This window comes from Dryobates pubescens, chromosome 7, assembly GCF_014839835.1.
Source record: "Dryobates pubescens isolate bDryPub1 chromosome 7, bDryPub1.pri, whole genome shotgun sequence".
Taxonomy (NCBI): Eukaryota; Metazoa; Chordata; class Aves; order Piciformes; family Picidae; genus Dryobates; species Dryobates pubescens.
In genome coordinates this window covers 40,468,272-40,494,596 of record NC_071618.1, presented here as the reverse complement: position 1 = coordinate 40,494,596, position 26,325 = coordinate 40,468,272, and the positions used below count along the sequence as shown (strand labels likewise).

At 44.2% G+C, this 26,325-nt stretch overlaps 1 protein-coding gene across 1 annotated transcript in view; it reads left to right on the top strand.

The window, feature by feature from the left end:
* ENOX1 (ecto-NOX disulfide-thiol exchanger 1) overlaps window positions 1–26,325 on the top strand; it is a 380,677-nt gene that overhangs the window by 266,533 nt on the left and 87,819 nt on the right. The window contains exons 9-10 of the mRNA XM_054163102.1: window positions 10,899–11,005; window positions 14,627–14,744. Coding sequence (XP_054019077.1) covers window positions 10,899–11,005; window positions 14,627–14,744 — 225 coding nt within the window. The remainder of the gene's footprint in view (window positions 1–10,898; window positions 11,006–14,626; window positions 14,745–26,325) is intronic.

The following is a 26,325-nucleotide window of genomic DNA, read 5'->3' as shown; positions in this document are numbered from 1 at the left end:
CCCCCTAGTCCTATCACTCCCCCTTCAGATACTGGAAGCCCCCTTCAGATACTGGAAGGCCACAATATATACATATATTCTTTTTCTAATTCCAAAGTTTAACAAGGAGTGTTCTTCTGCTTCTATAAATATCAATTCTTGACATGCATACCTCAAGCAAGTTACTGTGCAAGTTTCTGCATAAATCCTGAAAATGGGGCTTTTTCAATATTCCCACAATACTCCTTTTATCACCCTGCCTCATGGAATCTCTTAGCCAAAAGAAGAAGAAAGGAAAACAACAGCTGCTTACACTGAGGTTTGATGTTTTTACAAGCCCAGGGATAATAATTTGTGCTGTAGTAGAAGTACTTTTTATTTTTCCCTTCATCTGTGTGGAAGAATTTGCTGACTGTAGTGTGAAAAAATATTTCTTCATGCATCACTCCGGTGCAGACCACTAACATTCATTGGTCCTCTTAATAACCCACAGAAGCACATTGACTAGGACCAGTTTGAGTGAGGAGGAGCTGAGGGATCAGCATGGCTCACCTTTGACACTATCCCCCACAGCAAACTCCTGGCCAAGCTGTCAGCCCATGGCTTGGACAGCAGCACTCAGTGCTGGGTTAGGAACTGGCTGGAGGCTGAGCCCAGAGAGTGGTGGTGAATGGTGCCACAGCCAGCTGGAAGCCAGACACTAGTGGTGTCCCACAGGGATCCGGGCAAGGCCCCATGCCTTTAATATCTTCATCAATAACCTGGATGAGGGGATTGAGTCCATCATTAGTAAGTTTGCAGATGATACCAAGCTGGGGGCAGGAGTTGATCTGTAAGGGTAGAAGAGCTCTGCAGAAGGACCTTGACAGGCTGGACAGATGGGCAGAGTCCAGGAGCATGAGACTGATCACATCCAAGTGCCGGGTTCTACACACTGGCCACAACAACCCCATGCAGTGCTACAGGATGGGGTCAGAGTGGCTGGAGAGCAGCCAGGCAGAAAGGGACCTGGGGGTACTGGTTGAGAGTAGGCCGAACATGAGCCAGCAGTGTGCCCAAGTGGCCAAGAAGGCAAATGGCATCCTGGCCTGCAACAGGAACAGTGTGGCAGTAGGAGCAGGGAAGTCATTGTGCCCCTGGACTCAGCACTGGTTAGGCCACACATAGAATACATAGAATACATAGAATAAACCAGGTTGGAAGAGACCGTCAAGATCATCGCGTCCAACCCATCAACCAATCCAACACCTCCCAAACAACTAACCCACGGCAACCTTGAGTCCTGTGTCCAGTTCTGGGCCCCTCAGTTTAGGAAAGATATTGAATTGCTGGAAGGTGTCCAAAGAAGGGCAACAAAGCTGGGGAGGGATTTGGAGCACAAGCCCTATGAGGAGAGACTGGATGGGGTGCTTGGTGCCATGGTTTAATTGATAAGATGATGTTGGATGATAGGTTGGACTTGATGATCTCAAAGGTCTTTTCCAACCTGGTTAATTCTATTCTATTCTAGTCTAGTCTAGTCCAGTCTAGTCTAGTCTATTCACCTGGTCTGTAACATTGTAGGCTAAATCAGAAGGAAATGTTGAAACAATATAGTATAATTTAGAGAAAGGACACTTGTACTTCTTTCTCACTCTTTTCAGTATTCAGGTAGGTGAGACAGGGTAGACAGAAGAGAACATCCTTCTTCCTCTGGTAAGCTTTGTAATGGTTCTCTGCAACACCAAGTTCCCTGAAGGATGAGACCAGAAAAGGCAAGGCTGCTAATTAAAGGCAGCTTCACTGACTGTGTCTGTAAGATTAAATTAAGATGAGCTAGGGTAGGCTTGTTCATACAACTGAACTGTAAGAAAGTTGTTTCTCTGGGCCAGACAAGCTATCATTTTGCCACACAATATGGGTATGGTTTAGGGTTTAGTGCAGAGCAAGTAGTTTCTCCAAAAGGGGAGAGAAAAGAGTTGTTTTTGCTGGGGCACTCTCATGTTGTGGCAGTTGATTTCAGAGAGTGAGAATGGTCCCTGGCTGGTTTTGTTCACTAGTACAGATGTAGTTGTTGACAGTAGGGCAAATTGAGGTACAGCAGCCCTGTAAGCTGACTTGCTGCACGGCAAAACAATTTGGGGAGATAAATCACTGGAGGCACTGCTCTCTTGGCCTGTCCAAAATGGTGGAATTTGGGGCTATAATAGAGGAATCCTGTGCTTCTGCCCTTTATCATGCCATGCTTTAAGACTTAAGCAAGTTACAGGCACCCAGACAACAAGCAGATGAAGTAGCTCTCGCAGATGAAGTAGTAGCCATCTCTGATGAAGCTGAAGCCATGATTCACCTTCTTTTTGATACCCATGGATTTTGGTTGTTGTTGTTTTGATTTTCAAAGCAACAAAACAAACAAGCAAACACCCACACACCCATAATCAAACAAACAAGAAACACCCAACAGCAAAAACCCACAAAGCAACCAAACACAAAACCAAAACAAGGGTGCCATTTATTTGTGACAGCTGAGTCATTTTGCCTAGCTGTCAAGATCTGCATCGTCGTCATACAAATCTACAATCTATTTGCTTTTGTGTCCATGTGGTGACCAGTGGCATGCTTCACATTATGCCCTGTCCCTTGCATTATCTCCAGTCTTTTCCAGGGTGATCCCTGCCATTCTTAGGTTTTCCTCCCTGCCACTCAATCCGTTTCTCCCTCTGTGGCCTTTGAATTGGGTTGCAGGGAGGGGCTGCAGGTTTTCAGCTGTAAATGTGTGAGAGGCAAATTCTTTCCTGAAAGCAGTTTCATAACCAAAAGATTGAGATTTTGGCCCAGATTAATGAAATAGATATGTAAAAATGTGTGTTCCTTTCATTACTCTGCAATCTGTCTCTTGTTGATGTCACTTGTCATTTGCCTACGTGCAGTTTTAGCCTTGGACTTAATGCTGAGTTCTGTCCAGTATGATACCAAATGCTCCTCAGGACTGTTGCCAAAAATATTCTCTTTCCTATCTAAAACTGACCTGTAGACTGCAATTCATTCACTTACATCATCTAGCCTTGACTACTGTAATTCCTGGGTTTGCTGGGCTTGGAGCCAAATCGATTGGCAGACTCCAGCTTAGTCAGAATTCAGCAACAAGGCTTCTGACCCACACCACGCTGACTCCATATCCTCCCTGTGCTGTGAATCTATATTTGAAAAGCATGTTATACATTTACTGTAACAGTTTCCTTTACACTGTAATTTTATGGGTGGAATTTTTCTTTTAACCTGCATGACAACTGTCGCACTCTTGCAGAATTTTTCTCAGCTAAATTGCCATATATTCTACTCTGGCACTCACAGTTATTTAGTGACAAGCCCTTTTAATTTTCTATCCCTAATTGGTGGACTGTGGAGTGAAAGTCTACATGAAATCTGATTATTTTATCTGCCAGCCTTTGAAGACTTTTGATTTTATTTTAGCATATTTTCTTTCAGTCTCTATTTCAGATTAGAATAGAATAGAATTAACCAGGTTGGAAAAGACCTTCGAGATCATCGAGTCCAACCTGTCACCCAACACCATCTAATCAACTAAACCATGGCAATAAGTGCCCCATCCAGTCTCTTTTAAACACCTCCAGTGATGGTGACCATCACCTCCCTGGGCAGCACATTCCAATGGCCAATCACACTTTCTATGAAGAGCTTCTTCCTAACATCCAGACTAATCCTCCCCTGGTGCAGCTTGAGACTGTGTCCTCTTGTTCTGGTGCTGCTTGCCTGGAAGAAGAGACCAACCCCCACCTGGCTACAACCTCCCTGCAGGGAGTTGTAGAGAGCAAGAAGGTCTCCCCTGAGCCTCCTCTTCTCCAGGCTAAGCAACCCCAGCTCCCTCAGCCTCTCCTCAGAGGGCTCTGCTCCAAACCCCTCCCCAGCTTTCCTGCCCTTCTCTGGACACCTTCCAGCAACTCAACATCTTTCCTAAACTGAGGGGCCCAGAACTGGACACAGGACTCAAGGTGTGGCCTAACCAGTGCTGAGTCCAGGGGCACAATGGCTTCTCTGCTCCTGCTGGCCTCACTGTTCCTGATGCAGGCCAGGATGCCATTGGCCTTCTTGGCCCCCTGGGCACACTGCTGGCTCATGTTCAGCCTACTATCAACCACAACCCCCAGGTCCCTTTCTGCCTGGCCTCTCTCCAGCCACTCTGACCCCAGCCTGTAGCACTGCATGGGGTTGTTGTGTATTTTATTTCTTTTTGTCCTGTAAGGCATTATAAAGCATTTGTTTGCTGCTATTCTTTATCATTACATACAAGAAATTAAAGAGAGTCACGTATGCATGGCTGCTGATAATGTAATAAGCTAAGGGGAAATTGAGTACTTCTTGTCTCCTGAACCCAAGGAGAAATTTCAGCCTTCTCTCAATCATGTATTTAAACTAGCCTGCTTGACAAATGTAATGGAGGGTAAAAGTGTTCTTTCCACCTCTTAATCTACAGATGAGGCTAGACTTTCATTCTCATTTATTTCTACTATTCTCTGGTAGTATCTTTTTCAAATACCCTGGATCAAACACTCTCTTGCCCTGGAGGTTGTCTAGTTTTCCTGTTTAATCCAGCCTTCTATGCAACTGCTGCAGGCATCTTTTAAGGGATTTATGTTGCTGTTGTTCCTAGGTTCTTTCCTGGGTTTTACTTTATACTTGATGACAATAGCCTATTATCATAGAATCTTAGAATCAGTCAGGGTTGGAAGGGACCACAAGGATCATCTAGTTCCAACCCCCCTGCCATGGGCAGGGACACCCCACACTAGATCAGGCTGGCCACAGCCTCACCAAGCCTGGTCTTAAACACCTCCAGGGATGGGGCCTCAACCACCTCCCTGTACAACCCATTCCAGGGCTTCACCACTCCCATGGTGAAGAACTTCTTCCTCATTTCCAGTCTGATAGTGTGTTTTATGGCAGTAGAAAGTGGGGTTTAAACTTTCTTTTAATATGCTTGCAATGAGCTGGCACCTCCAATAACATGTATTGTAGCTGCAGTGCATTTGTTCAATGTTGACACTTGCATATCACCCTGGGCTCCATTGTTTGCATCTTTTTAGCTACTAATAACTCACCAGAACAACCATTAGATAATTGTCTTTTGCCTCAAACATGCCACAAAAATTTCCACTCATTGAATAGAATAGAATAGAATAGAATAGAATAGAATAGAATAGAATAGAATAGAATAGAATAGAATAGAATATACCAGACCAGGGTGGAAGAGACCTTCAACACTACCTAATCAACTGAACCATGTCACCAAGCACACCATCAAGTCTCCTCCTAAACACCTCCAATGATGGAGACTCCACCACCTCCCTGGACAGCCCATTCCAATGGCAAATCACTCTCTGTATGAAGAATTTCTTCCTAACATCCAGCCTAAGCCTCCCCTAGCACAGCTTGAGACTGTGTCCTCTTGTTCTGGTGCTGGTTGCCTGGGAGAAGAGACCAACCCCCACCTGGCTACAACCTCCCTTCAGGGAGCTGTAGACAGCAAGAAGGTCTCTCCTGAGCATCCTCTTCTCCAGGCTAAGCAACCCCAGCTCCCTCAGCCTCTCCTCATAGTGCTTGTACTCCAAACCCCTCCCCGGCTTTGTTGTCCTTCTCTGGACACCTTCCAGCAAGTCAACATCTTTCCTAAACTGAGGGGCCCAGAACTGGACACAGGACTCAAGGTGTGACCCCCCTGCTCCTACTGCCACAGTGTTCCTGATGCAGCCCAGGATGCCCTTGGCCTTCTTGGCCACCTGGGCACACTGCAGGGTCATGTTCACCCTACTATCAACCAGTCCCCCCAGGTCCCTCTCTGCCTGGCTGCTCTCCAGCCACTCTGACCCCAGCCTGTAGCACTGCATATAGAATAGAATAGAATAGAATAGAATAGAATAGAATAGAATAGAATAGAATAGAATAGATCAGGTTGGAAGAGACCTTCATGATCATTAGCAAAGATGCATTTATTTACATCCTGCAAATTGTATTGATAGGAAAAACAAAGATGTGGTGTGAACCCTTCCAGAACACTGTAACTTTTTCAACCTTAATTTAGTAAGGAAACAGCTTTGCATATGGTCAATGAAAATTTTATATAGCATAGAACTTAACAGCAGATGTTTGACAATTAATATTTCATGTCACTTAATAATTCTACTTACTAGTCACAGTTGACAGTGCAGTTCATCCCAGAGTTCAAGGTGCCTTAGAGAGATAGCTATGAGCTTTTATTTCATTTTGGAAATTTCTTTCTGGAGGTGAGGAAGTACTTTGGAGACTGGGTTAGCAGCAAGGCTGGGAACAACTGCTTCTCTCAGATTCTGCCCATGTCCGGGGCCTCTCTTTAGCTAAATGGTACTCAGGGAACAAAAAATAATGAAATGAACAATTTCACAGTTAGAATCATAGAATCATACAATCAGCAAGGTTGGAAAAGACCTCAGAGATCAGCAAGTCCAACCTATCGCCCAACACCTCAGAACTAACTAAACCATGGCTTCAAGTGCCACAACCAATCTCCTCTTGAACACCTCCTGGGACGGTGACTCCACCACCTCCCTGGGCAGCACATTCCAATGACCAATCTCTCTTTCTGGGAAGAACTTTCTCCTCACCTCCAGCCTAAACCTCGCCTGACACAGCTTGAGACTGTGTCCTCTTGTTCTGGTGCTGATTGCATGGGAGAAGACACCAACCCCTTCCTGGCTACAACCTCCCTTCAGAGAGTTGTAGACAGCAATAAGGTCTCCTCTGAGCCTTCTCTCCTCCAGGCTAAACAATCCCAGCTCCCTCACCCTCTCCTCATAGGGCTTGTGCTCAAGGCCTCTCCCCAGCCTCGTTGCCCTTCTCTGGACAAGTTCAAGAGTCTCAATATCCTTCAAAAAAGGACAGTTAATAGAGAATCTTCAGATTTCTCCTTAGTGACAAATCTGCCATCCTTAGGGGCTGTATGCTAGTGGATCACAACCCTACATAAATTTTATCCTGATCATGGGTAGGCACATTATGTCTTTCAGTTTACACATGGCACAGGAGTTATGCCATTGGTAGACTCCAGGGTATCTCTGGGTAAAACAAGTGAATCAAAGCAACATGAATTATGCTTCAAACAGACATGAATTAGCAGAACATGAATGTGGGATTTTGCTACAGTACAAGAGGTGTGACATCACTTTCCTCTACTGCCAACCCATGGCCTTGGCTGCTCTTTAGCTTTAGTGTAATTCTTGGACATCTTTTATGTTGGGTATCACCTGTGGGCGTTTGCAGCACTTCATAGCCCAGATTGCTGTGTGCATTGAAATTGCTGCACATACATTGACACTTTCTTTGAATAGGATAGTGGGATGTTGGTCTTTGATATGTACTAACTAAATATTCTCATCTGCATTTTCTGGTTTAATCATGTCTTGCTTCCTGTTACATAAAGTTTATTTAAATGTCTTGATTTTTAATGCCTAGAACTCAGAGTACCCTATCTCCTTTAGGTTTCAATAGTCTCTTTTAGGTGGTGTCCAGTAATAGGACAAGGAACAATGGGAAGATGTTAACTTGCTGGAATATGTCCAGAGAAGGGCAAGAAAGCTGCTGAGGGGATTTGGAGCACAGCCCTGTGAGGAGAGACTGAGGGAGCTGGGGTTGCTTAGCCTGGAGAAGAGGAGGCTCAGGGGAGAACTGATTCCTCTCTCCAACTACCTGAAGGGAGGCTGTAGCCAGGTGGACGTTGGTCTCTTCTCCCAGGCAATCAGCACCAGAACAAGAGGACACAGTCTCAAGCTCCACCAAGGGAGGTTTAGGCTGGATGTTAGGAAGGAGTTCTTCCCAGAAAGAGATATTGGCCATTGGAACGTGCTGCCCATGGAGGTGGTGGAGTCACTGTCCCTGGAGGTGTTTAGGAAGAGACTGGATGAGCTGCTTGGTGCCATGGTTTAGTTGATTAGATGATGTTGGATGATAGGTTGGACTCGATGATCTCTGAGGTCTTTTCCAACCTGGTTAATTCTATTCTATTCTATTCTGATGGGTAAGAGTTAGAACACAGGAGGTTCCACCTCAGTGCAATGAGACACTTCTTTATGGTGAGGGTGATGGAGCTTTGGAACAGGCTGCCCAGAGAGGTTGTGGGTTTTCTGTCTCTGGAGACTTTCAAAACCCACCTGGATGCGTTCCTGTGCAGCCTGCCCAAGGTGACCCTGCTTTGGCAGGGTGGTTGGACTTGATGATCTCTGCAGGTCCCTTCCAACCTCTAACATTCTTTGAGTCTGTGAAGGAGTTCTTTTTTTGTTCTGTTCACTCTACCTACTGCAGTTAGTCAGGAAAACCTGTTTGACATCTTCCTAGCTTGTGTTTCCATTGAGGAGAGTTCCTGAAATGATCAGATAATGACTTTTGATAAATCTTAACACCTGTTCACAGAATGGAAATTAAACACTTTAAAGTTCAAATGTTTTTCAGAATTCAGATGATCTTTTTAGTATCTATTAGTGGGAAGTGGCAAACCAGCTCTTCCTTGTACCTCTGCAAGTCTTTTCTACTTGAATTTCCACTTGCAAACTAAAAAAACCCAGCTTGTTAATTAAGCAGGATTTTCTGAGCACCTGGGTTATCAACACAACGATTGCAATTAAGTTCTAGCCTCAGTTTCTATACACATAATAATAGAGTGCTTTAGCATTTTCATTCTCCTCAAATTAATTGAATAAATACACCCAGCATAGCTTCCTCAACACATCCACCCCTTCTTCCCAAAGAAGTGCTAATAGATTGAGATTATAAAAGCTTGAGTTGATCACAAATGGTTCGAATCATTCCGGTAGTTTTGAGACATCTTCTTTAGTCCTGTGTCCAGTTCTGGGCCCCTCAATTTAAGAAGGACATTGAGACACTTGAATGTGTCCAGAGAAGGGCAACAAGGCTGGGGAGAGGTCTTGAGCACAAGCCCTATGAGGAGAGGCTGAGGGAGCTGGGGTTGTTCAGCCTGGAGAAGAGGAGGCTTAGGGGAGACCTTCTTGCTGTCTACAACTACTTGAAGGGAGGTTGTAGCCAGGTGGGGGTTGGTCTCTTCTCCCAGGCAACCAGCACCAGAACGAGAGGACACAGTCTCAAGCTGTGCCAGGAGAGGTTTAGGCTTGAGATGAGGAGAAAGTTCTTCACAGAAAGAGTGATTTGCTATAGGAATGTGCTGCCCAGGGAGGTGGTGGTGTTTTCACCGTCCCTGGAGGTGCTCAGAATGGGATTGGATGTGGCACTTGAAGCCATGGTTTAGTTAGTCATGTGGTGTTGGGTGGTATGTTGGACTTGATGACCTTTGAGGTCTTTTCCATCCTTACTGATTCTATGATTCTCTGATAAATATAAGTATTAATCTTTAAAAGACTTTATTTATTTTCTGTGGCTTTAGAAGTTAATTTACCAGCCCTAATGACAGCAAAGAAAAACTATATGGGATTCAAAGTGTTTTAGTCATCCTGCAGCCTGCAATAAGTGGTAAAATAAAGAAAGAAAACAAGCAATGTGCTCCTATTCAAGTGAGTGGGGTTCATTTTCAGATCTAGAGGTGAAAGATACATAACTGGCTTACTAGGTGAGCTCATTATTTTAGGTGAATGATAGATTGTTAAGTATAATAAGATTCTCCACATCTGTGACTTGAGAGGAGAAGGAGAGCAGCCATCAATCAACTCAATGAGAGACCAGATCAAAAGGCATTACAGCACTCCTGCCACCACCTCTTCTCACCACAAGAGACTGGAATGACGTACTGCAAGCTGCAGTTTTGCCAAACAGTGGACATCATTTCAGCCCAGGAATCTAAAGAGACCAATAGCCAAGAACCTTGTCAAAAAGTTGAAGCATTTTTCAGATTGACTTCACAGGTCAGCATGGCTGCTCACCCAAAGAGCACAGCCTAGGTGATTTGTACAAAATGTGGATTCCTTGGTGATCTTGCAGTTAATTGTGATGGGATCAGCTTACCTCTTGCCCAAATCATTTCTAGGCGTGTCACTGTTGTAGAAGGACAGCGTTGCTTGCAGCTGATGCAGAGAGAAAGAAAAAGTGCCATGAGAAAATAGAATAGAATGGAATAGAATAGAATAAACCAGGCTGGAAGAGACCTTCAAGATCATCGTGTCCAATGTTCTGAATTAGGATGAACACCTGACCAAAACACTTAAGGATCTTAATTGTCCTAGGTAATTGGCCTAAGTATTAAATATCTGGCTTCAAAACAAATTCCTTATTGTTGAACGAGGGAAGTCCATTTCACATCTCCTCTTCATCTTCTAACTGTTCATGCACATAAACAAACACAGGTCATGGACACAGGGCCGAGAGTGATCTACCTCAAGTGAGCCTGTTTGTATTAAATCAAAGAGAAGCTGCAGCTGTAGAATACAGCATTAATATGTGGTTTAGTGCTTCCTGTCTGCTGACAAATTCCCACTATCAGACAGTTTCCCCTCAAAGCAGAGCCTGCTTGTCTTTCACGCTTTCATTTGTACATCCTCCTCATCCGTACACAGCTGCCACAGGGGAACATGTGTCAGGTTTATGCCTCGAGTGTCATTTCTGTAGTCACACACCTATGGCCACATAAGCAAAGGCACGTGGCTGCCCAGAGAGGTGTAGCAGGCATCATGGGGAAGCATCTGCATGCATGTTTTTTTGGTACATAGTTGTAAGATGTGTAGACTAAAACTTATGGAGACAGACTTGAAGGGAGACATCCCCAACCTTGATAAAATGTAAGTACAAAAGACACATCATTGGATGGATATTGATGATGTTGTTTCAGTAATGACATCATCCATAGACTCCTAGTGTCTTTGCTTTGCTTCTCTATAGTGATCACAACATAAATTGCTTGTCTTGTTTGACTTCCTTGTTCACCAAAGTTGAGCAGATTGTCGCCGTTTTCAACGCTTCTACCAGACAAAAAGCTTGGGACCATTTCTCGAAAGCCCAGAGAAAGAACATAGACATATGGCGAAAGCATTCTGAGGTTGGTGATTTTATTATTACTTTCTATCCATCATCTCACAGCTGGATTGACACAGAACGAGTGTGATTGTAGCTGGACACAGTGTATTCAGCAATATTTGCGGCTAGCCTTTTAGCTGTTAACCAACTGGCCGCGGTACGGTTCCGTCCGCAGCGTGAACCGCTCCCATTGCTCTCATTACGATAACAATCATTACACGACTCTCGGACAGAGAGCAATGTGGCTTGAGTTTTCCTGCGCAACGCTGGGAGTCATTGCATAATGTTTACTAGCTCAAATAATGAACTGAAGTGGTGAAATTTGGAGTAGCATTCTCAGCAGAGGACAGAATCAAGACTTATTTCTGAGGGGGAAAAAAAAAGAGAAATAATCTTTTTAGGAGTCATCGTGATCTGTTTCGAAAAGAAGTATTCTGCAGCACAGATTTTGTTTTCCTTATTGTGCCATCATATGGTCATTATGAGATGACTGTGCCTGAAAAAGGCAATAATTTCTTCCTCAAGAAATTACCTAATCATACAAAGTCTAGAATGGTGACATCCTCCTTCCCATTTGTTTCATGTTTCAAAACAAAACCAAAAGTAGATCCGTCTCTTGTTTTGATCCTAAGTGTTCCGCTTGCAAAGACACCAGCACAGATGTAATCACACTAACACGCAGTGTTAGCAGTGTGGGACCATGCATGTGTGACTGTCATAAGCATGAGCAGAGGAAACGAGATGCGAACTCTCCTTGCTGCGACTGGCAGCAAAGGAAGCGCAAGACCTCATCCTGTGGTTTTGGTCATCCAGCTTTCGTTTTTAATTCAGTATAAACGCTATGAGCCTGTATTTTAAAAAGTAAGTACCAGTGTCTTTGTTTTCTTTCTTCTTCCCCTTACCCCCCCTTATTTTTTCCCCCCTTTTTTTGTTTTGCTTTTTTAATATGAGCAACTTACATACACTCGGTTTACCTCCATGTAGTACAGTGTGTTGATTGTTACTGTCCCAGTCCTCTTAAATGATTTTTCTCTGTCTCAGAATATAAACTTTAGAAGGTAAGGTGCACTTATTTAATTATTGTGTAGTACACTTGTAAAAAATAAGTGTTGTACACTTAGTTTGAGAAACACTAAAATGCTGTGTTATGAATCATTTGGATAACATTTTAAGTGCCCATTAACTAATGCTAAATTACAGTTGAACACCAGTGGCACTAAATGTAACATCCACATGAATACCAAATGAATTCTTTGTTATCAGTGCTATTATGGTGAATACCAAATGACTCCACAATAATGGGACACTTAAAATAAAATGTTAGCATAATTTATTGGTCCAAACTGTATTTTGCATTTTGGTCACAAATATTTCTCACAAGTAGTGGATAAAAGCCTTTGTTCAATTGCCAAGTTGGGAAACTGGGGACTGATGTTTGCTTTCTCTCTTAAAGATGATCTGGTAGTAGATTATTTCGATTATATTAAGACCATCCCTTCTTAAACTAACTTTGTGTAAAGGAATATGGGGTGTCATTCATTTTCTTTCATCAGCTGAAATAGGTCAGAAGCAGATATTCCAGAAATGTTAATTCACTACTCTTTTTTTTTTTTCATGTATTATTGCCTTTTGCTCTTCCTAAGTAGAAGACAACAAAAGCAATGCAAAAACCTGGGGAGGCTGTTACTTAAACCAATATGTGTTAGAAATGCCTGGCTTTCAGCTGTGAAATAACCAATGTATGTTAGAAATGCCTGGCTTTCAGATGTGAAATAACCTATATATGTTAGAAATGCCTGGCTTTCAGCTGTGAAATAACCAATGTATGTTAGAAATGCCTGGCTTTCAGATGTGAAATAACCAAGATATGTTAGAAATGCCTGGCTTTCAGATGTGAAATAACCAATGTATGTTAGAAATGCCTGGCTTTCAGATGTGAAATAACCAAGATATGTTAGAAATGCCTGGCTTTCAGATGTGAAATAACCAATGTATGTTAGAAATGCCTGGCTTTCAGATGTGAAATATGATGGACATGTATCATGTGGCATCTGTGATTTAAATCATATTTCCTAGTCATGGTATTATCTGCTAATTTCTTTAATTGCTTGATCACTTCCCCCCTCTTATTTTTCAATTTGGGAAAGCTTGGGTAGATACCCAAACCTGAAGCAAACACTCATACACATATAGACATGCTCTGTGGAAGATTATTGGCTTTGCTGCTAATGTAGATATTGATGCATCAAGGACATTTATCCCCTAAAGAGGGAGCAAATGTAAGCCGATATCTGCTCATGTATGCAGTAGAGTTCCTCAGGAAAAAGAAACCCACAGGCAACCTTTCCCAATAAGGAATTCAGTGGCTTGTTAATTTCTTCCAGAGGCCCTTCTCATTGAATGAGATCCTGGTTGACAATTTACTTTTTAATCACTTTTCTCTAAATTTGAAATTCTTCCCGTGTAAAACGCCCCCCAATTAGCCTCTTTGCCTTTGCTGGAATTAATGAGCATGTGTACATTTATCAGAATATTTGAGATCTGCTGATGAACCAAGGGTACAGCTCAGGGGAAACACCTTTCCTTTTTTTCATACAATCCCTTTTTTGACAGCTTATTGTTAATTGCACGGAGCACCGGTTGGGCTCCTCAGTGCTGTCTCCTCCTCCCGTGCAACTCTTCCTTGTTTCAAAGATTTTGAACCACCTCTTTGGGAATTAAGCTCTTTGTCTGCAGAAAAATTAGCTGTCTGTGGGCTGAAAAGGCCTACACTAATCACGGTGCAGCATCCCCGTGTAACACCTGACAGGATTATTAGGACAAAATAGAGTCCTCTCAATCTTCTCAGCGTTGCCATTAAAAAGCCAGCCCCGACACTCGCGCCAGCTTTTCTACCCAGAACAAAGACCGTCTAGACTACCACAAAGCCTGTGTGCCTGCTGATCATTTACCTAGTGACATGTGCAGGGCTGCCCTGCCTGCCTGCCCTTGTGGTGGTCGCCCAGAGACCAGGCTTTCCATGCTGGCACTCTTTTTGGATCAAGATGAGGATCTTTTCAGCACAGTGTTATGAGGATGGGGCTTCGAAATCGGGGGTGATCTGGGCATAGGGACAGAGGGTGGGATTCCTTTAGCCAGTGTTAGGCAACAACAATATAGAGCACTGCATCTGCACTGCTCTTGGTTGCTTTTACCATCAGCAGAGAGGACTAGGCACTTTTAGGGCATAGATAATATGGACATACCTGCACTTGGCAGTTTGAATCCTAACCTGAATGGCAGAGAGAAGCAAGAATTACCTATATCTTGAGCGGGCTGACGATCTCTTTATCAGTCTGTTTTATACACAATCTTAAGTGTTATCCCTGCTGTTAGGAGCATTCTCCTATGTTTAGCAGAACTAAAGATCACTCGACCTGGAGACTCTCTCTCTCTTGTTTTCCCCTGAGTGTTACCTTTGCTAAACTGTTCTTTCACAGGAAGAATTACCTGTGCTACTGATGTTATAAATACTCATATGCAAATAAATATGATTACAATGGCAAATGACATATAATTGCAATCAGAGCAGCATTCAAAACAGATATAATATGTGATGGCTTTATGGAAGTTCATACTGACAAAAGGTCATTCTGGGTTTTAGGAGCTGCGAAATGCTCACAGTGAACAGCTCATGGGAATCCGCCGGGAAGAGGAGATGGAAATGTCCGATGATGACAGTGGTGACAATCCCAGTAAAAAGCTGAGAGTAGATGATTCAGGTAAAGCCAAACTCCTCTATAATGTCAAATACATACTCCTGTTGATTTTTAGGTGTTTTCTTTAAAGGCAAACAATAACTTACATATGAAAAGTGACATATTAATAGTTGATTTTACAAAGCAGTAGCTGATTTTAAACCCTCATAAATTAGTTACTTGAATGATGCAAGCTGTCTCTGGGAGCTGTCTATCACCTGCTGTGATCTATAATGATGAAAATTCTCCAGTTCTGCCCTTGGCTGGAAGCATTATGGGTTTTTTAAGTGTGCTTTCTGCAGCCTTGCATGGCAGTATTACATTCCATGGTTGTAACAATGTCTTACTATGAGATGCATTGAAATGATGTTGCGGTCAGTATTCTCTAAGCCTTACCTTTCTTTTCAACAAACCCAAGATATATAAACTCTCTAGCAAATATGTAATAGCATTTTAACTGGGTGCTTTGTGGAATTCTCTCTTGTGGGTACACATTTCACAATATGGTACTGCATGCATCATTAACCTGACACTCATTAGACGGCTGTCACGAAAGAAAGAACAAAGGTGCATGTAATATACTAAAGAAATGCAACTTTTTCAGCCTTCTACAAATAATCTGCTATCCAAGGTGGACACTGAAAGATAGAATAGAATAGAATAGAATACAATAGAATAGAATAGAATACAATACAATACAATACAATACAATACAATAGAATACAATACAATACAATAGGACCAGGTTGGAAGAGACCTTGAAGATCATCACATCCAACTCATCGTTCAACACCACTTAATCAACTAAACCAAGCACCCTATCAAGTGTCCTCCTAAACACCTCCAATGATGGTGACTCCACCACCTTCCCAGGCAGCACATTCCAATGGGCAATCACTCTCTCTGGCTCAGAAGCTGCCTTCATTACTAACTTGTAACATGACCTAAAATGCATACTTTACTTGGTTTCTTGACATTGGCATGACTGGGAATTGCCAGCCAGCAGTCAGCTCCCTCCAAGAAAGGAGGGAGTATTATGGAAAGAAACTGAGTCTGATGATGAGGATAGTTTTGATCTAGTTCTTTGCATACAGGCACCACAGTAAGAAAGGAAAGAATTACATCCATTCAATGGTTTCAAGCCCTTGTATGCCAGCACAAACATGCAGATTCAAGCCTGTATAGAGAAGAGCTCTTTGGCTCCTCCTGTGACAAGATGCTGTGTGCGATTGAGTGACTCCAGAAGTAAAGAGCAAAGGAAGACGTGTTATTCTAGCAAATAAATTTTTGCTACAACATCTCTCTTAGGAGAGATTTAATATTTTTCCTGCATGAAAAAACTGCAACAATAAAACCTGTAAAGGGCACCCTTCATTTTTGCATGGCTAATTGTGTGGAGTTGAATTTTCTAGCAGAATGTTTGGAGCAAAATGGTTCCTACAGACAAAGCACTAACAGCAATCAGAGATTTTTATGAATGCCTAATCATTTTACCTTGATTCTCTCCACTGTTATGGAGGGAAGACATTAGATGTCACAACAGGAAAACAGAGACATAAATACCCGCAGCCTGCACACCAGAAGAGGAGTAATAATGTTTTGAAATGTACTGCTCTCAGCTCAGCTAGGTTTACCATACGTGTGCTTGAGCAGGGCTATGCTGGTCATTCTTTTTATAGCACCACAAACAGGAAAGTGTGTCTGGTTTTCTTCCCTGAAAAGGGACATTCCAATCAAAAGTTTTGTTATCTGAGATTTCTGTAGCATTCCATCCCTAGCAACTGCACTTTGCTTGCTTTGTTACAATGTGGGCACTTGAGTCCCCTCAGTAATGACAGTAGTACACTCAGTACTGTGTTGCATACTAAATCAAAATTTAGAGATATGAATCCACTTGAGTAGTTGTGTGGCAGTTTAGGCTGGGTGCCTCCTGTTGCTACCACACAAGATATACCTCCTGTGCCCCAAGTGTCCAGCCCAGTGGGTGGACACAGGAAGCTGCATATTTCATACCCATAATGTCCTGCACCAAATGAATTCATCTGCAGAGTCTCTCATTTCCTCTTTCCTCTTTCACTACTCCCATGAGAGATGCTTCCCTATCTGATAATGGCAGTGGAGTATCTCAAGGCCTCTTAGGCCTAATGCCAGGAGAAGAAAGGGTGGGAGGAGAGGGCAGTCTTGGACCTGGCCAGTCTTGAGACTAGCCTAGCAGTGGAGGGGGAAGAAAGAGCCCTGGGGGTTTTGGGTGTACCCTCAGGTAGGGAGAAGGGAAATGTTGGGAGGCTCTTGGGTATGCTGTAAGGGGATTCTGTATGTTTTGGGACCTCTTTTGTCACTGTGCTTGTAGCTCTCTGTAAAACACTCACTGCTTTTCCATTCAAACTTTCCCATCCCTTCTGCAGTCCATTTGTGTGAGTCTCATTCATCTGCCCCGGTGGGAGGCAAGAGAGGATCTGCCTGGCCTCAAACTGGGACAACTTGTCCTTCATTGTCCATTGTACCATCTTGGTGAAAGTGATGCAGCCTGCTGCCTATCATTCAGTTCTCTAATTAATGTTATGGCTTGCTTCTTCCAACACTGCACTCTCAGCTAAAGCAAGTGTGTTTGATGCTTCTATCATTGACAACAAAGGGAACATGAAATTAAACAAAAGAAAAAAAAGTTATTGGCTATGAAACATTGGTAAAAGAAAAGAAAGTGAGAGAAGGACTTTTGTGTGTGTGTGTGTACAGACAAGTGAGAAGAGATCTTTTTTTTTTAATTACTATTTGTGTTAGATGCCTTCTTCTTTTGGTTTTGTTTCTTTTTGAGTATGTGATTACAGAACCATCCCTTTATCTCACTGGAGTGGCTATTTGTATTCACAGTAACTTCTGTTCTACAAAGAATGTCTTTTAAAGAGCCTTTTATCACAAAGGAATAATTCTGCACAGTAAGAAAACGTCGTCACTTCCTTTATTTTTTATCCCCTTTTCTTAACATGTTTGTCCTCATGCTTGACCATGGGAAGGGCAAGGCTTGAATAACACAAAGACGACATTGTGCCTCTTCAATTCAAGGGCAGCAGGCACATACAAAGGCTTACACATCTAAATGTGAGAGTGGCTGAAGCAGTGAGACATGATGAACTGATTTGGATAGTTCCATAGTTCTGTACTGCCATTCCTGCAATCCCAACAGTTTTCCTGAGGACATTGTTTTTCAGCCTGCCATACTTGACAGTGGGAACAAGACTTTTGTGACGTTAGCACGCCCAAAGCGACAACAAGTTAGAGACATTCCCCCAGGCTCCAACACCTATGTCAGGTATTTTCTTGCTAGTTCAGCTGGTTAAATCACCCCTAGTACAAGAAGGCTTAAATAATTCAACAATTTAGAATGGTTCCTAAGACTTTATTCTGTCTAGGTAAAGTGGAGTTTCAGGAGTTCCCTAGTGGAATGGAATGGAATGGAATGGAATGGAATGGAATGGAATAGAATAGAGAAAGAATAGAATAGAATAGAATAGAATAGAATAGAATAGAATAGAATAGAATAGAATAGAATAGAATAGAATAGAATAGAATAGAATAAAGAATAGAATAGAATAAAGAATAGACTAGACTAGGTTAGAATACAATTAACCAGGTTGGAAAAGACCTCAGAGATCATCGAGTCCAACCTATCACCCAACACCATCTAATGGCACCAAGCACCCCATCCAGTCTTCCCTTAAACTCTTTCAGTGATGGTGACTTATGCTAGTCAAGCCTTTTTCATCCAGAAATAAGTCTATTTCTGTGAACATCTGAATAGTATGGTGCTGCATGTGTCACAGTTCCTCACAGTTAAACGGGTTAGAATGAAAACTCTCCTCTAACACATCTGAAAATAAGCCTACGCAACAACACACACAAAAAAAGAGAGGGTAGATTCCAGCCTCAGCATCTGAAAATACAGTGCAACATGTTTAAGCCCTGAGGCTGTCAAAAAGACTTCAGTGCCTGAGTGCTGATCCAGAATTGTTGGAGTTCATGTTTCTGAGGAACATTACGGCATGCTGAGGCTCTCGTACACAGTGAGTTCTGCATATTAGGGATTGTGGTAGTTTTAGGCTATGCCTTTCAAAGGCAGCTGCAGGTTTCAAGCAGGAAAGTTATCAATAAATCACTATTGGGTGTAAAAAGGAAAACAAAAGATTATTCTAAACAAATTCATTGGATGAATGGCTGGGATAAGAGAAGCTGTATCGTAACAATTCTTCACATTTCTTCTTCCATTCCTTTACTCTTCTCCTCCGATCTTGGCTGTTCTGATTTGCCTAAGAGAAGACAATGCTTCTGCCTGACCTTGAGATAAGAATATCACTGCTTTCTCTCAGCTGCTCTTTCTCTCTTGGTACAAGGGGGGTTGGGAGGTTGGGGGTGAGGGAGTGGGGCAGTGGAGCAGCTGCTTTGGTCTTTGGGACCACGGGGGGTTCCTTGGTATTTGTTAATTGTAAATATCTGTATAATATTGCAAATTCTGTCTATTTTGTACACATTCATTGCACTCCATTGTAGAGTGTAGATTTTGCTTGTAAAAGCTTCATTTGCTTCTAACTGAGTTAGTCTGGCTGAAAAGTTAAAGCTGGGGGAAGCTTCAACCCACCACAGGGATGGATGAGGAAAAAACTGTTACAAAAAAATGGTTTGCCTTTTTTCTTCAAGTATTACAGTATCACAGTATCACTAAGGTTGGAAGAGACCTCAAAGATCATTGAGTCCAACCTGTCACCACAGACCTCATGACTAAACAATGGCACCAAGTGCTACATCCAATCCCTTCTTGAACACCTCCAGGGAGGGTGACTCCACCACCTCCCTGGGCAGCACATTCCAATGACAAATGACTGTCTTGGTGAAGAACTTTCTCCTCACCTCAAGCCTAAACTTCCCCTGGTGCAGCTTGAGACTATGTCCTCTTGTTCTGGTGCTGGTTGACCGGGAGAAGAAACCAACCCCCACCTGGCTACAACCACCTTTCAGGCAGTTGTAGAGAGCAAGAAGGTCTCCCCTGAGCCTCCTCTTCTCCAGGCTAAACAATCCCAGCTCCCTCAGCCTCTCCTCGTAGGGCTTGTGCTCAAGACCTCTCCCCAGCCTTGTTGCCCTTCTCTGGACACGTTCAAGTGTCTCAATGTCCTTCTTAAATTGAGGGGCCCAGAACTGGACACAGGACTCAAGTTGTGGCCTAACCAATGCAGAGTACAGGGGCACAATGACTTCCCTGCTCCTGCTGGCCACACTATTCCTAATGCAGGCCAGGATGCCATTGGCCTTCTTGGCCACCTGGGCACACTGCTGGCTCATATTTAGGCAGCTGTCAATCAGCACCCCCAGGTCCCTCTCTGTTTGGGAGCTCTCCAGCCACTCTGACCCCAGCCTGTAGCTCTGCATGGGGTTGCTGTGGCCAAAGTGCAGCACCCAGCACTTGGACTTGTTGAATGCCATGCCATTGGACTCTGCCCATCTGTCCAGTCAGTCGAGATCCCTCTGCAGCACCTTTCTACCCTCTAACTGACCAACATCTGCTCCCAAAATGCAAGTAATGCAAGACATTAAGTTGTACATGAGAACAGGTCATGCAAGATACCAAGTGATGGTGCACATTAAAAATCTAACAGTTCCTTGGGAAGACTTGGGCTTGCTGCTCGTGACAATGCAGAGCATCTCCAGAGGGACTCGTTGCAAAGTGCGTCGCTCAAATGCTCTTCTTTCATCTGCCAACTATGCTCCTCCTAGCTGTTTATGAACTTGATTACTGAAATCAGTGACTCAGTGGCAGCCTTGCAATGAGATTCATGGAATCACAGAAACATTCAGGTTAGAAAAGACCCTCAGGATCTCCAACTCCAACCAACAACTGTACTCTATAAGGCTCACCCCTAAACCATATCCGCAGGCACCACATCCAAATGACCTTTAAACACACCCAGGGCTGGTGACTCAACTACCTCCCTAGGCAGCACATTCCAATACCTGACCACTCTTTCAGTGAAAAAAACTTCCCTGATGTCCAGTCTAAACCTACCCAGTCACAGCTTGAGGCCATTCCCTCTTCTTCTATCACTAATTACCTGGGAGAAAAGACCAGCGCCAGCCTCTCCACAACATCCTTTCAGGTAGTTACAGAGTATGATAAGTTCTCCCCTCAGCCTCCTCTTTTCCAAATGAAACAGCCCCAGCTCCTTCAGTCACTCTTCATAAGATTTATTCTCCAGGCCCTTCACCAGCTTCCTTGCCCTCCTCTGCACTGGCTCCATCACCTCCACATCACTCTTGTGTTAAGGTATCCAAAACTGACCACCATGGAAGGGAAGGGAAGGGAAGGGAAGGGAAGGGAAGGGAAGGGAAGGGAAGGGAAGGGAAGGGAAGGGAAGGGAAGGGAAGGGAAGGGAAGGGAAGGGAAGGGAAGGGAAGGGAAGGGAAGGGAAGGGAAGGGAAGGGAAGGGAAGGGAAGGGAAGGGAAGGGAAGGGAAGGGAAGGGAAGGGAAGGGAAGGGAAGGGAAGGGAAGGGAAGGGAAGGGAAGGGAAGGGAAGGGAAGGGAAGGGAATGAACCAGGTTGGAAGATCTTTAAGGTATGGCCTCACCAGATTTGAGTACAAGGGAAGAATCACCTCCCTCCTCCTGCTGGACACAGCATTTCTAATACAAATTAGGAATTAGGATCTCCAGTCTGCTCACACTCTAGTCCCTGCTGTAGGTCTGGGCACTGCCTCCTGGGCAAAGAACTCCTGCTCCTCTAGGTGTTTCATGGGTCATTCTCCCCAGGCTTACTTAGTACTCTATTGTGTGCATGCTGAATCTCCAAGGAAAAGGCAGGTGTGACTACCTGCTGGTTCTGTTGGAGAGCATCTGTAACTGCTGCAAGGACCTCTCAAAGAGCCCCACCTCGGAATCTAGCAAGCTGACTGAACTACCATACATGCCCAGCTTATAGAAAATCCTCCTAGGTTCACAGGCTGAAGGGTCATTTGCAATATGGTGAAAGATGGCTAAGATGAGGCTGAGTGAATCTCAGGATCAGCTGTTCCTTTAGGAAGATTTTTCTTTTATTATTTTATTGTTGGGTGGTTTTTTTTTAAACTCAGACTTTCAATAGTGATCTTTTTCCCTGCAGTGTGGATTTTGGGGTTTGCAAGAGACAAGAGGATTGCTGAAGTAAAGCTGGGAGATTGCTAAGTAAAAAAAAAAAAGTCATAATAATGATGATTGGCAACTCAGTTAATACATTTGAAAGTCAAGGTGCAGTTACTGAAGCATTAGCTCAAGGGGAAGAAAAAGAGATTCAGTGCTGGAGTCTGGAGGATATAGGAAAATCTTCAGAACAATCAGGATTTATGGATGCTTCATCTCCCACCTGCTGGCACTGGGACGAAGGATCCACATGTAAAAGCCTCCAAAGCAATTTTAAGAATTAGTGAAGTGAAGCTTCATGTTGTTGAAAAGAGCTGAAGTTTGGTTTATGCCTGGAAGGCACCTGTAATTTTACTTTAAGGGGAGGTGGGTTAATCTCTGCCTTTTGCAGCTCTCAGCATCATGCCATTAATTCTAACAGCTCCAACTTCAGACTGTGGCTGGCACTGGGGAAAAGAAAGAAATGCACAGTGCTGCATGGGGACATAGAATGGAATCATAGAATCATAGAATCAATAAGGTTGGAAAAGACCTCAGAGATCAGCAAGTCCAACGTGTCACCCAACACCTCAGGACAACTAAACCATGGCACCAAGTGCCACATCTCGGCACTTGGACTTGTTAAATGCCATCCTGTTGGACTCTGCCCATCTGTCCAGCCTGGCAAGGTCCCTCTGCAGAGCTCTCCTACACTCTAACAGATCAACACCTGCCCAGCTTGGTGTCATCTGCAAACTTACTAATGGTGGACTCGTCATCCAGATCATCAGTAAAGGTATTGAACAGGATGGGGCCCAACACTGATCCTGGGGAACAACACTAGTGACTGGCTGCCAACTGGATGTGGCACATTCACCACCACTCTCTGGCTTTGGACTTGACATGGGAGGGATGGTCATGTGATTAAGGCTTTTGAATGGGATCCTAAAGACCTGGGACAAATCCTAGATCTGCTACACATACCCTGCCTGGACTAATCAATTGGTTTGTGTTATCTCAGTTCCCTAGTATCAAATGGAGGTAGCAATACTTCATTTCATTCAGCCACTGCCTGTCCATGTGAATGATAAGTGCCTTGGTGCAGGGCTCCTTCTGGCTCAACAGACTTGCATTGGGCATCTGGAGCATTTCAACATCATTGTATTATCTGTGTCAGGCTGGAGAAGTGGGCACAAGCCAACCTCAGGAGGTTCAACAAGACCAAGTGCAGGGTCCTGCATCTGGGTCGAGGCAATCCCAGGCACAAATCCAGGCTGGGCAGTGAGTGGCTGGAAAGCAGCCCTGAGGAGAGAGACTTGGGGGTGCTGGTGGAGGAGAAGCTCAACAGGAGCTCTCAGTGTGCACTTGCAGCCCAGAAAGCCAATCAGATCCTGGGCTGCAGCAAGAGAAGTGTGGCCAGCAGGGCAGGGGAGGGGATTCTCCCCCTCTGCTCAGCTCTGGGGAGACCGCACTTGGAGTACTGCCTCCAGTTCTGGAGCCCCTACTCCAAGAGGGATCTGGAGGTGCTGGAAGGTGTCCAGAGAAGGGCCACGAGGATGAGCAGAGGGCTGCAGCACCTCTCCTGTGAGGACAGACTGAAGGAGTTGGGGCTGTTCAGTCTGGAGAAGAGAAGGCTCCCAGGTGACCTCATTGTGGCCTTCCAGTACCTGAAGGAGGCCTACAAGAGGGCTGGGGAGGGACTTTTTAGGGTGTCAGGTAGTGATAGGACTAGGGGGGATGGAATGAAGCTGGAGGTGGGGAGATTCAGGCTGGAGGTGAGGAGGAAGTTCTTCCCCATGAGAGTGGTGAAGCCCTGGAATGGGTTGTCCAGGGAGGTGGTTGGGGTCCTGTGCCTGGAGGTGTTTAAGCCCAGGCTGGATGAGGCTGTGGCCAGCCTGATGTAGTGTGGGGTGTCCCTGCCCATGTCAGGGGGGTTGGAATTAGATGATCCTTGTGGTCCCTTCCAACCCTGACTGTTACTGATTCTATGATACTATGATAAAGTAACTTAATAACATGTCATGGAATGCATGCAAATAACAAGTCGCAGGTTACGCAGTGCAAGCCCAGTTTGAACACACAAATTGACACTGCTTTCCAAGTTAGGAAACACATTCTCTATGACAGATTTTCAAACATACCTTGGTGCCATGGTTTAGTAGTCATGAGGTCTTGGGTGACACGTTGGGCTTGATGATTTTTGTGGTCTTTTCCAACTTTAGTGATTCTATGATTCTAAGGTGCCAAACTTAAACACTGACCTCTTTCTGTCTTGAACGGTAGCCTGGGCCTTTAATGCTCTCCTGAGCTGATCTGTCTCACTTGCAGCATCAGCTAAGTCACTTGCCGTGGGAGACAGGCTGAATAGTGCGCAGCCTGTCTCACAGAGGAACCTAAGTGCTCGTGAAAGTCAGTATTTGAAAACTGCACCCTGGTGAACACAGCATAAAACAGGCTTTGTGATATTGTTCATAAGTCTATCTTGAAAGTTGCAAGCCTGGCAAGTCTTCAAGGAAAGCCTGAAACAACACCGAGGTGATCGGCGTGATGCTTATTCATCTCTTCTCTGCAATTCAGTCCTCTTTCTTTGCTTTCTCCAAGGCCTGTGTGAGTGCAGAGCTGCACACGTGGAATAGAAACTGTGGTTTTATAGCTGGATTAAACTGGTAAGAAAGCTTTATATAGCTTGTTTGAATAGAAATAACAACTATGAATAGAAATTTCTGAGCCCCAGCTACCTGGAGCTAAGCTTTGATCTTCCTTGTCTGCCAACTGGCCCAGTGTCACAGCATATCTCACAGAATCATAGAATCAATAAGGTTGGAAAAGACCTCAAAGATCATCAAGTCCAGCCTGTCACCCAACACCTCATGACTAACTAAACCATGGCACCAAGTGCCATGTCCAATCCCCTCTTGAACACCTCCAGGGACGGTGACTCCACACCTCCCTGGGCAGCCCATTCCAATGGCTAACAACTCTCTCTGTGAAGAACTTTCTTCTCACCTCAAGACTAAACTTTGCCTGGCACAGCTTGAGACTGTGTCCTCTTGTTCTGGTGCTGGTTGCCTGGGAGAAGAGACCAACCCCCACCTGGCTACAACCTCCCATACAACCATCCCCTAGCGTTTTGGCTTCAGACTTCATGAAAGTGATACTGGCATTTAACAAGCCCATCATTTGCCCATTTTTCCTTTGAAGTACCTGTTGATAAGGAAAATGAAAAATAACCAAATACATTTACTTCAGAAATTATTGTGTTAGCCTTGCTTTTCTCCCCTCAAATAAATCATGACCGTTTCAAATCCATCAGCGGCTGGTGCCGTAATCAGCCCTGTGGTAATAAACATACATGGGCATCAGAAGAGGAAAATCAACCCTATTAACAGAAGCTACTAACCAGATTGTCTAAGCAACCTTGAAGAAAAGATTGCATTTAAAATCTGAAGCTCTGAATTGTCACAGTGCTTACTTGGTCTCCTCTCTGGCCAGAGAAGACAGATGAGCAACCCTTTTGAGCTCTGCAAGGGGAGTAACTTGCCTTTGAATGGAAATGCTCTGGACACAGCAGACAATGAGCTTTGCTCCCTGGGACCATCACAGATGATCACTAGAAAGCAGTACAAGATGATTACTCTCTCTATGCTGGGGAAAGTCTGCTCCAGTGTCTTTCACAGCATGCCAGTTCAGAGCTGTTATCATCAGGCAGACTTCAATTTTGTGCCTCAAAATGCATTCCATATTTCCCACAGCTTTTACAAAAATAGTCTGAAATTCAGGAACTGTGTAGGCAGGGGTCTAATTTTATGCCCCTGATTTTAAGTCCATTTGGCTCTAATAATGCTTCTTGTGCAGCTGAATTTGGCCTTGATGAATCAGGGATGGAGGGAGTTGCCAAGCTTATCTTCCCTGAGGAATAAAGCCAGCCTTGTCCTGCCCCAGGTACCGAGCCAGTTTATCTGGGGCATGCACAACACATTGCATTTGGGCTGAAGACATGTGCTGGTCCTGTGGGTACTACTAATCTAAACTGGTTAGGCCACACCTTGAGTCCTCTGTCCAGTCCTGGGCCCCTCAGTTTAGGAAAGATGTTGAGTTGCTGGAACGTGTCCAGAGAAGGGCAACAAAGCTGGGGAGGGGTTTGGAGCACAAGCTCTATAAGGAGAGGCGGAGGGAGCTGGGGTTGCTTAGCCTGGAGAAGAGGAGACTCAGGGGAGACCTTCTTGCTGTCTACAAGTATGTGAAGAGAGGTTGTAGCCAGGTGGAGGTTGGTCTCTTCTCCCAGGCAACCAGCCCCAGAACAAGAGGACACAGTCTCAAGCTGACCAGGGGAGGTTTAGGCTGGATGTTAGGAAGAAGTCCTTCATAGAAAGAGTGATTGGCCATTGGAATGTGCTGTCCAGGAGGTGGTGGAGTAACCGTCTCTGGAAGTGTTTAAGAAGAGATTGGATGGGACACTTAGTGCCA